This window comes from Lepisosteus oculatus, chromosome 27, assembly GCF_040954835.1.
Source record: "Lepisosteus oculatus isolate fLepOcu1 chromosome 27, fLepOcu1.hap2, whole genome shotgun sequence".
Taxonomy (NCBI): Eukaryota; Metazoa; Chordata; class Actinopteri; order Semionotiformes; family Lepisosteidae; genus Lepisosteus; species Lepisosteus oculatus.
This window is the reverse complement of record NC_090722.1, coordinates 4,426,300-4,443,291: the sequence shown is the minus strand read 5'-3', so window position 1 is coordinate 4,443,291 and position 16,992 is coordinate 4,426,300. Positions and strand designations below refer to the sequence as shown.

Sequence of the window (16,992 nt, the reverse complement as noted above, 5' to 3'; positions counted from 1 at the left end):
GCGCGTGAAAAGGGGGGGTTTGGGGGGGCCTGGCTGAGGCTTTACGCGATATTCGAGGGCTGTTCCTTTGAGATCCCCGATTTAAAGGAACAAACGGGGATTCTGTTTCGTTTTGGGGGAGTAAGAGCGCAGCCCGAGTCGGGTCACACAGCGGCCAGGGGCGATCGCAGCTGTCCGTGACAGGTCGGGGCTCTGCGGCCCCAGTGACGCCCCGGAGGGCTGACCCCTCAGACAGCTCCTGTGTGAAAGACGTAGCAAATCCATTGGACGGACTTTGGCACTGGATGCTTAACAAGTTTGAAAGAGTGCGCAATACCAGCTAGGTGAATTATGAACTACTAAATTATTATTATGGGGGAATAAAATGCATTTTACAGGCAGCCCGGTGGCGCGGTTGTTCGGGTTTACTCCCACAGTCCAGAGACATGCTGGGAGGTTCATTGGCCCCGCTGTGAGTGTGTGAGGGTGTGTCTGTGTGTTGCCTGCCCGGAGCTTGTCTGGATAGGTTCCGGCATCCCCGCGAACCTGAACTGGGGGGAAGTGGATAGAAAATGGATGACTGGACAGATTGTGCGAGAATACACGCATGTTTCTCATTCTCTACCGGAAGACTGCGATAATTTTAGAGAGAGACAAGCAGCAGGTAGATTAAGCTCGGCACACTATCAGTCCCTTCTGCGTAAGGTTCGAATTGATGAGCAAATAAGACAAAACTACGCCTGATGAGGAAAACAGGTGTTAGTCCGGCGGAGACCAGAGTTTCAACCTCGCTACGGCAGCGCCCTCTTGTGGTCACCTACCCACAAGGCGGTTTCCGACGGTCTCCAATCTCGCGAGTTTTGACCTGGACTGCGAAGACCCTCTGCTGTAAAAGCGGTAACTTCTCAGCCAGCAGGCAGATATCTCCCGTTAACAAGACGTTGGTTTTCCCAGTCCTTGTCCTGGTAGCCCCAGAGTTCTTGTGTTTTAGTTGGAGCTGAGCTCTTAATTACTTAATAGAGCTATTCACTGAATTAATTGCTGGAAATAAAACAGGCGTTTCAGGTTAACTCTGGGGATTCCGCTCGTTGACTTTCCTACTATTGTTTTGTACTCTTTACCTTAAAATCACGAGATAGTTATCTTAGGAATCCGGGAAGGCCTCGATATAAAAGGCGGTGTCTGTACTGTAATGCTCAAAGCTGTACAATTACGGATCGGAAGGGGAGAGGCACAGTTTGTGAAGCTGTTATTGTGTCATCATTTCCTCTGCGAAATCAGTGTGAAATACCGCCTGTTCCTATTCTTATCATGTCTGTGGGTTCATTCAAGGTGCACAAGTTCCATTTCTCGAAAAGCAAACGTATAAATGCAGTCAACCCATCAGTTAATGAATTAGACAATTGGATAAGAGTGCGCGGGAGTGTGAAGGAAGTCCGACGTCAACGTCGATTACAATCGGCCAGTATAATCATGACCAGCCCTGGCACAGCGAATCTGAGCGTCGATTTTAACTACTCAAGACTCAACTACAGTGGAACTCAGTTATATTTTATTCCCACGGGTAGTAACCTGCTTAATCTGCACAATTGAATGTTGAACTTTCATCAAACGTGTGTTTCTTATGAGTTTATGGGTTCACGTTGTGTTATGTCATATCGAGTAGTTCAGGTGGGGAACTGCGTCAGCACGCGTAGGCTGCAAAGGAACAAGTTAAAGGTTTACTCCTGTGCTGAAAAGAGAAGAAAGGAAACACGTTTCGGCTGTGGAGCACCCAAAGACCCTCACTCCCGAAGAAGGCTCCACAGCCGAAACGTTGTGTTTCCTTTCTTCTCTTTTCAGCACATGAATAAACCTATCACCTGTTCCTCATCATATCGAGTGTTGCGTTTTGTCTTTTACCTGCCTGCAAAGGAAATTTTCCATCCGGGACAACGAAGTAAATTAAGGTTTTAGTAAGGTAAATGAGAGAACCAGGTGCTCAGCTAGCGAGTTGGATTGGCCGCCCGTGTCAGCAGATACAGTATATCGGCACCTTTACCGTCATGAGTGAATAATACTTACAAAACACCACCTGTCTGCCAGCACCTCAGGTTACTGGAGGACAGATGCAGGCTACAGGTAGGACAGGGAAATAAAAATATCATGTAAATACTGTAGGCGGCTGTAAGATCATTCCGCTTTAGAGATACACAGTTTCTGAACAGCTGTGTTATTTCCTTATTGTGCTATTTGGAAAAGGGGGAGGGTTTTAATCTGATTCAGGAAAGAGACACATCACGCAGTTAATTTTTTGAGTCGACGGCTGTGTTGCCCAGAGATCAGAGAAACTGGGGGGGAAACAGGTACAGAGAGAGAACGGAAGAGGACACGTTCGTCTGCTGAAAGGTACCGGTTTAAAATAAGTGTTAAAAACTGTTCTTCTTCCCGTTTGATGTTTTCTGTGTTCAATACGAATCTCCGGGGTCTTTCAATTCACTGGGAATAATGACAACACCCAAGATGAAAGCGTCATGGAGCGAAACTGTAGTTTAACCCGCTTGGCTGAGGGCGTGCGTGTTAAGGAGGCCAGGACCCCCCATGCAGGGTGACCAAGGGGCAGCCGCAGAGGTGGAGGTGGGATGCAAGAGGCACGCAAGAGAGACACAGGGAGCTCGTAGGGATTTTATAGCGTTTGGGAGAGGAATGGATTGTCAGGGGCGATCGCTAATTACTGACAGCCGAGTCTGATTGAGGTTGTTGTCATTCCTTCCGAACTTTCGTTATGAACTCCATTAGTGGCTCAGGAGACCACGTTTGTCGTCGCTTTTATCTTATTTTTCCCCAGACATCAGAGCTCAGAACCCTCAAACGGCAGCTGTAGAACGGAGAACATACTTCGGAAAAATAACGCCTCTTGTCACATCTTTCCCAATTACCTGTCCGTTGCGGTAAACGTGACCGGTACAGACTGCCTGTGAGCCGACAGCTTCGGCTGGTTGAGTGAACGCGCACACGGTATTTATTATTGTCTGTATTAATTCCACACCCGACACCCTGCGTGGAATGGCGCGCGTGTATTGATTAACCAGCGGGACTCGCGGTAATTGTATAAACACGTCACGCCGGCCAAGTGCTATTATAATAAGTGAACGCGCTTATCAGGTTGTTTTATCGTGGGGACAGAGTAGCCGGGAAACTAATGCGATAACTAAGGTTATTACTGCACCTAAGCCTTAAATGCAACGGCAAGTTTAACCGAATTCGTATACTGTACCTGCGATTAAGAACATGAGAACAATTAAGACGAGGCCCATCCGAACTCGTTTTCCTGTAGCTGTTTGATTTGAGACTCTCATCATCCTGTTTCATGAAATAAACAACATGACAGGGGAACTTGTTCCCTACTCCCACAGCCCTTTGTGTAAAGGGTGACACCCCCCGTTTTTGGTTTTTAAATAGAAGTCTATGTAGTTTTCACCTACGTACTGAAGCAATAATTCCAAGTCTATGATGGCTATCTTAGAAGGTCCTGAAAAACCAACACAAAATCAACGGTACAATAAAAATCGATAACAGACGCGATCATCAGGGCGAAACGTTCGCTTAAAAACTTGGGGGGAAGAAAGTCGCTCTTTGAAAAGGGCTATTCTCTAAAACTGTAGAAGAAATCTTTACAATTTTCCAAAACGTGCCAAGATCGACCTGTATATCCTTTAAACAGAACCGGTTTTCCAGGTGACACTCAAGCGCAATGTTTGTGTATCGGTGCAGTTTATTCAACACCTCATTTCTGGGATAAATGAATGGAGAGATCGGTGAAGACGAATCAAACTGCTGATATAACGATACAATAGCATATACTGTGGTATAAGCCTTTTTTTTAAAAAAAATCCACAAATCCTGGGAAAACAGTGCATTGTGTCGATTTATTGCCATAAAATATTTATTTCCGTCCCTTTTAAAAGTAACTGAGGGTTTGGAAATAATCAAACTTGCCTTTTCCGGCAGTTCTGATTTTGCAATTGGGGTTTAGGAAATAAAGCTCCGTTCTCGGCAGTTCCGATTTTTTTTAACATTGCGTTATTAACCCTTTACAATTTCTTGAATTAGGAATTTGTCTTTTTGCATACCCCAACTTCCTCTCCATGAGACACACAGACAGACACAGTCAGAGCACAGGGTCAACCATTGTACAGCACCCCTGGAGCAGTTGGGGTGAAGGGCCTTGCTTAGGAGCCCAACGGAGTAGGATTCCTCTGCCAGCTGCGGGATTTGAACCGGCAACCTTCCAGCCACAGACGCAGATCCTGAACCACAGAGCCACAGCTCCGCTCCGTTTGACAGTAAAACCTAGATGCCTCGCTAGAACTGGCCGTACCCGTCCACTGGGATCATTTCATTTTTACTATCACCTAACACTTCAGTACATTGTGGAATTGGATAATTTACTTATCCATTATTTCCGTAACATGCAACTTAATATTAACTATGTTGAATCACATTTCAATTTAACAATGCTCAGCAGGAGTTTCAGATAAAGCAAAATGATATGTGACTATATATAAAAAACGAGAATTATACATCTACAAAATTCAACTACGCTTTGCCACCTAAACGTACAGTTTCTGTAAATAAGAAAGAAAATAAAAATAAATATAGGGTCTTTTACTGGGGATAACGGGGATGTTAGGTCAATTTAAACAACCACATAATTAATATGTTTTGTAAGAGTCTGGGGATTGCACGGATCAGGGACTGCAGGCCAAACGATGGTAGTGTTTTCGCCTTGGTATCAGCCAGTTAGGGATATTCATCGTAAGCGAAGATGTTCTGCACTGGAAAAGGTTTGAAAACGCGCTGTTAAGACTTGAATATCTTTATATTCGGGATCCTAAAGGCAATTTTTCTCTTTCTAACCGGCACCAAGAGTCGTAGCGCTCCTATGAGGGGTTCGTATATCTGACGCTGAAGAGCGAAATCCTATACAATACAAACTCCTAATTACCAGGTCTTATAGCCATCTTTAATCTTTGTGCACTCCTTCTACGTCAGTTAAAAGCTCATTTCGTTGAGTGAACACCTGATACTAAATGGCGGAATGCAGCTGACTGGAAAGAGTTGAGTTGGGTGCATTTTGTCGTTCCGTGAGCATCAGAACACAGAGTAAAAGATTTACCAGCTTTATCTAAATCCGTATGATCGTTCGCTTGTCGATGTTGTAATAATTAATAGGCCTTCAGGGAAATTCCGTGACACATACGGTAAATCCTTATGGGTACAAAGTTACACCGCGACTAAGGCGGACAGATTTCACAGGTTTAATACAGGTTTTCTCTGTATTGTGCACAACTCCTAAGTGACACAGAAAGGGAAAAACCCGCCAAGCCACCCAAGTGCCGTAAAGCGGTAACCCCCCCACAACCCAAAGTTCTTGTTCACTTAACACAATACCCATCCATTTTTCAACCGACTCATGCAGTTCAGGGTCGGTGGGGAGCCTATCCCAGGGTACACTTCACAGGGTACACCCTGGAGAGGAGGCCAGTCCATCACAGGGCACACGCGCTCACGCCAGACCGAGGGACCATTTGAGGACGATTATGCTGTGTTAAGTTAGATAGATAGATAATACTAATTATAGATAGATAATTAGTCCCGTAGGGAAATTGATGTGTTATAGCAGTCCAGCCCAAGACGAGCAAAAACAGACATCAGAATAGTTATAAAACAAAAGACAACAAAATAAATAAAAATAAATACATAGGTGTGTGCAAAATGTGATGATCATAGTCACTGTAAAAACAATAAAATATGTGCAAAATGTCCATAGGTTTATACAGACTGATTGTCCAAAAAGTACAATGGAGCAAACGTGCTGTCCATAGACGAGTCGGGATGGACTGAGTGTGTGTTTGTAGATAAACCAATACAGTACAGAGGGTCAATTTGTCCATTATTCAGGATCCCAGCCATTCCAGCCTCAAGCTGTTCTCCCAGCTGTGCTCTGGCAAGCAGTACTGGATTATCAAAGCACAGGCCACTAGGCTTAGGAACAGCTTCCACCCTACTGCAGCGTGAACCATAAACAGCTCATGCTTCAGTTCACCTCTGCACTCTGCACTGCTCTCATGTATCTATTGTCCTGTGTGCTTATTGTTCTGGGCTGTGTTGTCTGCTGTAGTGTGTATGTCCCGACAGAACAGCGCGAATAATCAATCAATCAATCAATCAATCAAAGTTAATTTATCAAATGCACAACAATACAGCGTGCAGCAGTAGTTGCTGGCAATGAAATGTCTTTTCTATGAGCTCACAGGGTGGGGGGGGGATGATAAAAGTTACAAAGTAAGGTTACATAATGATAGATAGTGCAAAAGAAATTGAATAAAATGAACTCAGACTAAACTCAATATGAATAGAGCTGCTATGTGTCAAGGGTGTATGCAGTATATTATGTCCAAGTAGTGCAGTGTGCCAATTACAATGAAAACTGTATGTCCATGTAGACATTAGGCTTTTCATTGTATCCCATTGTACACGGACATATGGCGAATAAACCCCCTCCTCTCCAGAAAGTCCTGCCACAGCCCAGAGCATGGCCACCTCCACCACCACCTCCAATGGAATGACAATCATCACCAAGGTCTACCCACATGGCTGCAGCTCTGTGTCCGCTGCTGTTGCCCACACAGCGGGGGCGCCATCCTCCATTGCCCACTGCGAGTTGCCCACAAAACTGCGGCGCTTCCTGGCCGGAGAGCCCAAAGCCCTGGGGGTAAGAACAAACAGTTTTTCCATCCATCCATTTTCTAACCAGCTCTTCATCCAGTTCAGGGTTGTAGGGGAGCTGGAGCCTATCCCAGCAAGCAACAGGCACAAGGCAGGGTACCCCCTGGACATTATGCCAGACCATTGCATGGCACAGTCACATTCACACCAGACCTTGGGCCAAATTTCCCAGAAGACAATTAACCTACCAGTATGTCTTTGGACTGTGGGAGGAAACGGGAGCACCTGGAGGAAACACACATGGAGAGAACCTGGAGAAAACATGCAAACTCCACACAGACAGCACCCCTGATCTGGACGTGAACTCAGGGCAATGCTGACCACTGCAGCACCATGCTGCCCACATCCAGTATAACTCACCTGAAAAAACGTAGGAAGTCAAGAGCCACCAGTATCCTGGCAGTTTAATGTTGTCTTATACGATTCTGAGGAAGAACTCGTTTAAGACTCATCTGCAGTACATCTGCCTGCAGATGCTTTGTGTGAGTCCATGTCATTCTCGCAGTCAGTTCGTTAGTGTTGCTGGAAAAGAAACAGTTTGTGTGAGGATCTTTGGAGGCATTTGGCTGTTTTAGAAAGCTTGATCACGTTCGCAGGTCTGGCTGAACCATAGTCACTCAGGGCTGTACAAGCAAGTTTTCCCATGTCCAACACTGCACGTGGAAAAAAAGCCTCACATCTGGACACACTCACATGGTCACCCACTCACACACACAGCCTCCTTCTTTCACATGCGCAGACACTCGCTGGCGGGGACGCAGTCCCGCACTGGCCCTCCCACTCCAGTGACACTTTCACCTCTTCCACAGGTTGTGGAGATCATGATTGGCGTGGTGCTGTTCCTGTTCGGGATCGTGGAGGCTGTAAACCCAGAAAGCATCGCTGTCTTCTCTGGAATTCCGTTCTGGGGGAGTATAATAGTACGTGGCAGCTGAAAGCATTACCCCTAGAGCAGCTCCCTGGCTCATTCCTGGCTCATGAGGGAGGGTGCAACACCCTCCTACTTACAGTCAGGCTGCCTGCCCCTCAGCCAGGCTATTAAAAAACACACCACAGCTTTTGGAAGGTGTTCTTTGTAAGGTGGACCAACAGGTAGCTTAAGAAGTACACTCATACCCTGGTATAAGAATGTTCAGTATACAAATTTTCGCTAATCCGAACATGAAGAATTGGATACCTTGTAATTCATTCTAAGAATGAAATTTCTCTTACCCGAACGTTGAAGTTCATGTTCAAAGTGGTTTTTTGTGTTTGTTTTGTAGTTGCTGTTCATTATGGGGTCTTAAGGAAGAGAAAAAGATTCTTTAGCCTAACAGTCAACAACAGTATGCGCATTGTGCTCGCCGATCGCTTGGATAGCAATCTTTTACGAAAGAATGAAAAATGTAAATATGATATCAATTATTTCACAGTGATAGCTGGCTGATTTGAGAAGGACTGCGTTGTCCACTAAGCTTGCTATAATGGCCTGTATGGTATTATATGATCAGGGTGGTTTTTGAGTGAATTTGTCATCGGTTCAGGATGGGGTGGAATTTTCCCCTTAACAAATAATGGGATTTTTATTTTCGATTTATAATTTCCCACCTTCCGAACAGATTCTCAGGAATGAATTAGGTTTGGATCCCGGGATAAGAGTGTACATCTTTTAGGGTCCTGGCATCTTTTTAACTGCATGTCTGAGGCTGGGCTAACTTGGACGTTAATTCACCAAAAGCAGAATTGTTTACAAGTAGGAACATACGAAAGTTTCTAAACGAGAGGAGCCATTTGGCCCATTGAGCCCCATTTGGTAGTGATAGTCGTTCATGGATCTCAGGATCCCATCCAGCTGTTTCTTGAAGGAAGTTGGGGTCTTTGTGACTTCCTCCTGTTCTCAGTTTTAGCCCTTCTAGAACTTTGGATTCATTTCACCTTGTGGGTTCGGCCAGTCTATGTCATTTTCTTGTTTCAGAAAAAAGAATTTGTAATTCCTGTGTCTTCCTTCCTGTTCTCCGCAGTACATAGTTTCTGGGATTCTCTCTATTTTGGCCAAGAAGAAAGTCACCCCTTGCCTGGTAAGTGAGAGAGGTACTCACCCCTGTTTATTACGAACCCCTCTTTCATTGACCATCCCTAATTAATTAGCAGTGAGAATCGGTCATTAATTCCTAACTTGGACTGGGGGATTCAAGAGCTGGAATGTTAAAACTTTGACCTGGCTCGAAAGAGAAGGTAAGTTTAACATCTCTCCACACTGGGCCAGTCATCCTGTGACAGCTTGGGCACTTTTCAAACTCTTGGAAGCGCATCTCCAGATGCACTCTGGTCATGATCTGTAGCATGAAGAGGCTTGAGTGGGGACCTGCCCAGGCTGTGAAGGAACAGGGGGAGGCTAAGTCTACTCCGGCCTGTGGAGGAATGTCAGAGCAGGACAAGGAGAAGGAAAGAGAAGGGCTCTGAGCAGAGTGGGAAGGGGGGGTAAAGAGCTGGAAATCCTGGGCATGGACCCCTGCAGAAATCTGCAAATCAATAGAAAGTCATCTGCTAATCATTGAGAGCTAGAGGTAGCTGGGAACCTTGTTTCAGAGTAGTCAAGAGAAGCCCAATCTATTGGAGTTAGGGGCCCTGTAGCCCTGTGACAGGATGCAGACTGAAAGCTCTCTAAGGTCAGAGATGGTTGGTGAAATGGGCAGCACATCTCCTTCCTATGCTTGATGTTGCTTGATGTGTAGTCACTTCCTCTGGGCTGTACATCCCGTTATCCCAATCGACCCATCCCTGGTGAGCCAGTAGCCCATTGGAGCTGTGAAGGATTCAGATCTCGGGCCTTCCACCTGAACCACTGCATTTCTTCCTACAGGTGAAGGCTTCGCTTGGGATGAACATCTTCAGCACCATCACAGCTGGCATCTGCATCATCATGTATTCCATGGATATGTTCATTTGGTCTTATTATGGCAACTGCTCATATTACGACCACTGCTACAATAACTATTTGTACCAGGCAAGTCTTCCTACTTTTCTGCTTTTGTGTCTTGCAAGGGAGCATGTGATCACAATAGCAGTGCTTTTACCTAAAGCTACAGATCAGGCAACATCATGGTGACCCCTCACCACAGGGCGATGGTAGCTGTGGGTTAGATCCCACCGATTGCAAACAGCTACGAACAGGAGGGTGAGCTAAAGGAGACAGCAGAGGTGTCACAGCTGGAGGTTAGGCCACATCAGGCCAGGAACAGTGACCCCAGCTGGTCTCCCTGCATGACAGCAGTGCAGACACTGGTAAGCTGGAGCCAGTTAAAAGCAGCTGAAATCTGTGATGTCCAGTCAGTCTCCCAGGAGAAATGAAGGATTCATGGAGTGAATCCCCTTCTCCTGAGATGCAAACTCCTGCTGGAATTCTGCAGGACGTTTCCTGAAAACCAGGCATTTCAAACACACCAGCAACCGTTTTGCTTTTCTTAACAGTCTGTTAAGATTATGATGCCTTTGGGCTCTCAATTACTCCACTTAACATTAACGTAGAGGAATTTGATTATTATGGCAAATGTTATGGGCATCACAGTGGCGCAGTGATTAGCATTGCTGCCTCACAGCACTGAGGCCCTGGATTCAATTTTGGACCCGGGGTGCTGTCTGTGTGGAGTTCGTATGGTGCCCCTGGGTTCATGTGGATTTGCTCCAGGTGCTCCAGTTTCTTCCCACAGTCCAAAAACACACTGGTGGGTTAATTGGCTTCTGGGAGGACTGGACCTGGTGTGTGTTTATGTGCACCCTGCTTTAGGTTCGAGCTCCCCTGCGACCTAGCCTGCCAATGTTATGATTTTGTTGTCGTTCCAGACGAGGACTCGGGGAATACGAGGAGTGCTCCTGGTTTTCTCGATCCTAGCATTCTGCATCTCGATCTCCATCTCTGCATTCGCCTGCAAAGCAGTCTGCCATGACAGCCCACAGGTATGAAACTGCATACGGCACCTCAGTGGGTCTGACACACATCCCACATGACTTCTGGTTGTTTTATGTGAAAATGTTGAACGTCGTTGACTGACAAATAGCCAACGTAGCATCCTACCACAAAGAGAGTGACAATATTGAACCAAGTAGTTATGGACCAATAATTCTTACTGATGTTACATTTAAGATTGCATAAAAACGCAATTAGCATGAAACTAGAGGTTCATCTATAACGCAAAAGGACACTAGGGAACAGTCAACATGGGTTTCAAAAAAGGTAGATCTTGCCTAACTAACTCGTTAAAGTCCTCTCATACAAGAGTCATGCTTAAATTGCAGACTGGTGGCATTCAAGGTAATAAATGTTTCTGGTTTCTGGAGTACAGGTAAGGAGCAAATCCTTAAATTAAGGTCGGGTGATTAGTGGCATACCACAGGGCTCTGTACTAGGACCACTGCTCTCTCAAATTTGTATTAGTGATCTGTATCCAGGTGTAGGTAGTGAACTTAAACTAAGATTTGAAGACGATAACAAAATTGGAGAATTGGCAAAGTTGATTTATAAAACATTTGAGACTGGGTCAACACCTGGTAAAGGATTTTACATGTAGACCAGTGCAGGGTGTTGCATTAAGGTAGCACAAACGAATCACAAATATAACATTGGAAAAGCTGCAAAACCGTTTAAAAAAAAACTAAGCATAAATTAAAAGACACTTACATTTTCTTAAGATATGGGTGCATACTCCCAGCCCTTAAGGGTCCAAATTGAGCCAGTTTTCTAGGTCTCTATAATCATCAACAACTAGAGACTGGACTGGAAGGGTGGCAGGTTGAGTAAGCCAGGGAAACGGACACCAGTGCACGCTGTGTTCGTGCAGGAGATTTGAAAATGGTATCCAACCTGCCTTCTACTTAAAGTGCATTGTGGATGACTTTGTAAGCTGGTTCAGTATTCCTGTGCTCATACATGTCATGCCAAAGAATAACAGAACACAGAAGAATAAAAATAATGTCATAAAGCTCCCCACGTCCTGGTCCTGGTGACCCAGTGTCCAGGTTTTCACTCCAACCAGACTCTTGGTTGCATAATTTAACCCTTTATTGATCTCATACTGTAACTGATTAGATCTGTTTTAAAGCTTTCCGCACCTAAAAAGTCGCAGTATTCCAGCTGTGAATATTTATTTAGGATTTAAACAGTGTAAAAAAATCTGGAAAGGAAACCAGCTGATTCTGGGGTGATCTTGTATCTAAGAACCTGGACCTCGAATCTCGGGAAGGTGTGTTACAGTCGTTTGAGGTTTTTGGACGTGGTGTACACCCAACAGCCAGTATCAGATGGGAGGTGTCACGCCCTCTGCAGCCAGAGGGCGCTCCTTCTCTGTCCTGTCCCTAGTTTCCGGTCTGCTGTCTTTCCTGTCCCTCTCTTTCCCTTGGGCTTTATATTTCCGGGTCTTGCTCTCTGTCCTCGCTCAGCATTGACGTTCGGATGTCCTGAGACCCGCCTAGCACCAGGGCGCCCCACGTCCGCTCCCTGAGGGCATAGGTTTCTATACGGCATTCCTGAACTCTTTGCACTAATGAGCCCGGGCCTTTTTCCCGTCTCGCCTCTACGCATATGGGTCTTTTTCCGCTCTCCTGCTCCCCACGGTTAGTCCCTTTGGACGTCCGTGATAGGAGGGGCGCATCAGAGGTGCAGACTGGAGCTGAACTACAGTGTCACGGTTCCACTTGAAAACGAATCTCGGGCCATTTCCCTGTTACAGCCGGCTGGCTGTCAGAATGGGCGCAATGGTGTGGAAGACAGTCAGGGGGCCTGTTTTTGCAGTAGCCACCGATCAGACGTCTGCAGCTGATCTGCAGTAGTTTTTGCATCTCTTGTCCCCGGCCGGGGGGGGGGTGGAGGGGGGATTCCGGAATAAAGAAATAATTTCTTCCCTTTTCTCGTCTCTTCCAGTACGTGATGGAGATTCCGAACCCAATCCTACCTCAGCCTGGCGACGCTGAGGTCCCTGTGCTCATCCCAGCGATGTCCGGCCACGCTCTGAATGTGAACGGCTGCGTGCCTGGGACAGTGCCGCAGATCTACGGGAACATAACCCCTAACGCCCCCCCTCCTCAGTACACCCAGTAATCCGACAGCACCCCAGTTTCTAGGACAGGCCTTCAGATTTCCACTTGCTCCTTCTGCCTCTAAGAGAATCACTTCCACTCCCGTAGCCCTGCCAAGCTTCAGCTGCCCACAGCACACCTCGGGAACATCCCCGCGGATCCAGGATAGGTTTCTGCAGTAGGGTCTACAGGCTTCACACGCGATTCAGGCTGGCCGATGGGGGCCTTGTACGGAAGACGAGGAGAGTGGGGTGACACCGGGCTGCGGGTGGTTGAGCCCAGCTTTCGAAGCGGTGGCGCCACAGACTCGGATCCTGAGACCAATCTAGTGTGAGGGAGCCTCCCCCTGCCCCCTGCCCCCTGCCCCCTGCCCCCTGCCCCACATCCCCACCTCAGCCTGGCCTGGTGTCTGCACGTGTAAGAAACGCTCCAGGTTCTGTGTCAGCAGGGTGGGGAATGACTTCAAGCCAGTGCAGTAGTACTTTAATTACCATATAAGAGAGTGTTACTTATGTCTTTAACCATACAACACTATATACTGTAGTGTATTATGCACCACTATAGGGGTGGAGTTGGTTGTGTGTGAATGTCCAGACCCAACTGTATCCTTATGATGACATTTTACACTAAAAGGAGGATAGACTTAAAACAGGCCCGATCATTTTAGTTGCAACACCAGGGGTCTTCAATAATCTGTAGTATTGTTAAATGTTCGCAACAGCACCTCCTGCTGGCATGCTAGGGTATTGCTGCAGAAAGTGTGGTTCTGCAAGTTGGACAGGGTGCCCCCTGGTGGCCTGATAGGGCATCTTTCCCCCTCTATTGCTTAGCTTCTGTGATGTGAGGAGCTCGGACTTCGAAGGGGGTCCCTTACTGTTTACCGCTCACTCTGGCTACATCAAATCCCCCCAAATCTTAAAACGCATTCTTCAGAATCAGACATTCTTATTTCCCAAGCTGTACAAACCCTGTGCAGGTTCTGTGACCTGGCAGCTGTGGGAAAAGGGAGTGCAGGAAAACAAAACAAGCAAGCTGATCGGTTGCACACGTCGCTGAGCACCAGAGAACAACGTTCCCTGCTGACATGAACACCAGAAAACACGATCCCTCCAGATCGGATTTAAACAAACACACTTCCCTAATTTGCAAACCACAGTTAATGAGTTGCTTTCAAAGGCTCAGATCCAAGCTGCCTCACTGGGACAAAGGTTTCTCTCTTTTTTTTCCCTCATCGCTAGAGGCTCTCCGCTTGTAATTTTGCACCTGGCTGGTAAATAAAGTCTTGCCTTAATCTGGGGTCTAGCCTAGTCAGACATCTGTGTACTCCTTTCAGTGCTTAATCACACCTGCGTCCTTCTCCAGTCAGAGACCGGGAGGTGTTGGCGAGAGAGGAGTGGGTTCTGCTATACGATCGTAACACCAGCAGGCTCAGTTTCGTGTTTCTTCAGGAAAATCTGATCCTTCTGCACTGCTGTTTTGTAGCTGTACTTTTTTTTTGCATTCTTCTTATGCATTTTTCAAAGCAAGAAATGAAGAGAGCCTGGGTGAAACATTGTGTGCACTGCCCTGAAAGGAAGGATTGCAATCTCTTAATGTTACTTTCCACCTCCTCCACCCACCCCCACTCGTGTTGTGAGAGCGTTGAGAGAGATTTATTTAGGCATCAGTGACCCAGAGTATACTGCCTCTCCCTGCAGGTAAATTATCTGGAGTATGGTTACCTGCCATACAGAAGTGCTGCTGTTTTCACAAGCACACTTGCCCCGAGTGGCAAATTAGTGACAGACCACGTGGAATTAAAAATGTGCTGGGAAGTCATGGGCAATGGAATTAAGAAAAAACAAGTAGACGACTGCGGCATCGTGTTTGGAGAGAATTAAAAATGTCAGGAGTAAACTGAAAATGCCAGGACTACCCATCCATTCGTATTCCAGCTGCTTATCCAATTCAATTCTGCCGGGCAGCAGGAGCCCATCCTGGCAAGCGACTGGCACTGGCAGGGTACACCCTGGACAGGACACCAGTCCATCACAGGGCCACACACAAGATACAGGCACATTCCCTAGCCTGCTAGAATTGCTTTGGACTGTGGGAGGTAACCGGAGCACCTGGAGGAAACCCACGCAAACCCAGGGAGAACATGCAAACTCCACACAGACAGTACCCAGGTCTTTAACTGAACCCAGGGCCCCAACGCTGCAAGGCTAACCACCGAGCAAATGTACATTATAAGCTGACCCAAACCTTCATTCATGAGAGCTGTATTCTTAGCAGAGTTGGTCATTTCTCCTGCCCACTGAGAGCTGGTGTATGGAGAGCATACTGTGGCTGGCACACTAAGGCTGGCATCGCATCATCCAGGTGGGGCTGCACACTGGTGGTGGTGGAGGGGATCCCCATTACCTTTAAAGCACTTTGAGTGGAGTGTCTAGAAAAGCGCTATATTAAGGAATTAATTTTAAAAATGCGAGCTGTTGCAAGGCAGTTTTCCAGTAGATGGCGATGTTTCCTAATCCTGTCCGATTTCCACAGCTGAAAGAATGTTGTGATTTAACGTGGAAGAAATACTATACGTCGCACATCCAGCCAAAGCTTGGTTTTAACTTGGGACTTTTCCAAATCGTTGTGGACCTCGGCAGAAAGATGCAGGTCCTGTTGGCGTTTGGACCACCAGGACTGCAGTTGTACCCCCATGTGCCAGAAAGGGTTGTTAAATCTGCACTGCTTCAAATCTTCCATTAGGAGGCTGAGGGAAGACAGGCATTGAAACGTTCTCTTGCCCCCAGGTCTGGCAGCGTCTCTTGTTCTCCAGGGACGGGGTCTGCGGATTAATTTTGACACCATTCTTCTTCCTGTTGGTTTCTGCAGGTGTCGGAGTCATCTGTTCTGGTGTTGTGAGGCCTGCGTTGTCTCTATAGCAACGCGGCCTGTCGCTTAAGCGTAAAACGCCGCTTTCGTAGCAAAGAGGACTTCAGTTTCCCAGCACACATGTGAAGCCTCGGTTTTCTGTATAGCACTTCAGGGAGAAAAAAAATAACTATACCTTATGGTATAGTATACGGGTCCTTCAAACTGAAAATCCTCTCTTCGGGTTGGGGATTAACTAAGATTCCAACATGACAAATATTGCAGTCCCAGATCAACTTTAGACGATGCCTCGCTGTATCCCGACACACTGCGCCGAAATTCAACCTTTAGGATGTAATAATGGAGCACGACCACAAGAGGGAGCTCCACTCTCATTCCTCTCCCCACCTCCTTCCTTCGCGTGGGGCTGCTGTTGTCTGGCGACGGTGCGGGAGAGCTGTGGAAGCGGTGCGGTAAACCAGGTAGGTTTTTATGCAGTTATGGACTTTTCTAGCTTTCCAAAAACTTCCCTTCTAAAACGGCTACAATAAGTAATTGTACACTGGGAATGTATACTGTACCATGAACACTGAGCATCTGTTTAAATAACACTTATACACCACTGCATAGACACTTATTGAAGCCATTATATATACATTATATATACCTGGTATTCAGAAACTTGCTGTAGACACTGTATATAATCACCTGGTGTTCAGACACTACTGACACTGTATAGAAACAGCTGGTGTTCAGACACTTACTGCTGACATTGTATATAATCATCATCTTCACTGGGCACTGGGGGACTGGGGCTGTCCAGGACTGGTGTGGAGACCTCTGATTTAGGGTGACTTATAAGACTAGCTGGACTGGAGCTACCCAGGAGCAAGTCTGGAGAATCCCCAAGGTTTAGATCTATTGCACATACTGTACACCTACAAAACATTATATATATATACACACACACATGGTGTTGAGATGCTTATTAGACCCACTGCAATGATCTCATTGCAATGTCTTGGTCACAATGGTTTCGCATCTGTCTTGGAACCCAGCATCGCATCCTGACAGCGCATCTGAACTCAGATGACTGTTTCACTGCCAGCAAGAACTGCCAGCAAGAACTTGTCTCATAGGGCAACATATTTCCTCATAATAAGACCAAATGAACATATCCATGGAATACATGTCCTCAGTTTGTCAAAACCCTTTGGCAAGAGTACCGTTCTGGTACCGTTTCTGAAAAGTCTGCCGGGTTTGTTTTTTTTTTGGTGCAATCTTAAATGTCTTAGAAACCGGCTCTGGAATTCTCATTTGAGAAATAAAGTGAGGCAAGAAAGG

The 16,992-nt window shown here is 46.4% G+C and overlaps 1 protein-coding gene across 2 annotated transcripts; it reads left to right on the top strand.

The window, feature by feature from the left end:
- The first annotated feature begins 2,157 nt into the window (after positions 1 to 2,157).
- On the top strand, positions 2,158 to 14,097 carry LOC102689149 (membrane-spanning 4-domains subfamily A member 4A-like). Of its 2 annotated transcripts, none has more exons than XM_069185151.1 (7): positions 2,158 to 2,367; positions 6,538 to 6,736; positions 7,560 to 7,670; positions 8,751 to 8,807; positions 9,593 to 9,736; positions 10,573 to 10,686; positions 12,647 to 14,097. In XM_069185151.1, exons 2-7 carry the CDS (start codon positions 6,557 to 6,559, stop codon positions 12,821 to 12,823), a joined length of 783 nt encoding a protein of 260 aa, XP_069041252.1. In that variant the 5' UTR covers positions 2,158 to 2,367; positions 6,538 to 6,556; the 3' UTR covers positions 12,824 to 14,097. The 2 variants fall into 2 exon arrangements, with proteins under 2 accessions (XP_069041252.1, XP_069041251.1); XM_069185150.1 differs by having other exon boundaries at positions 2,166 to 2,367; positions 6,534 to 6,736.
- The last annotated feature ends 2,895 nt before the right edge of the window (positions 14,098 to 16,992 follow it).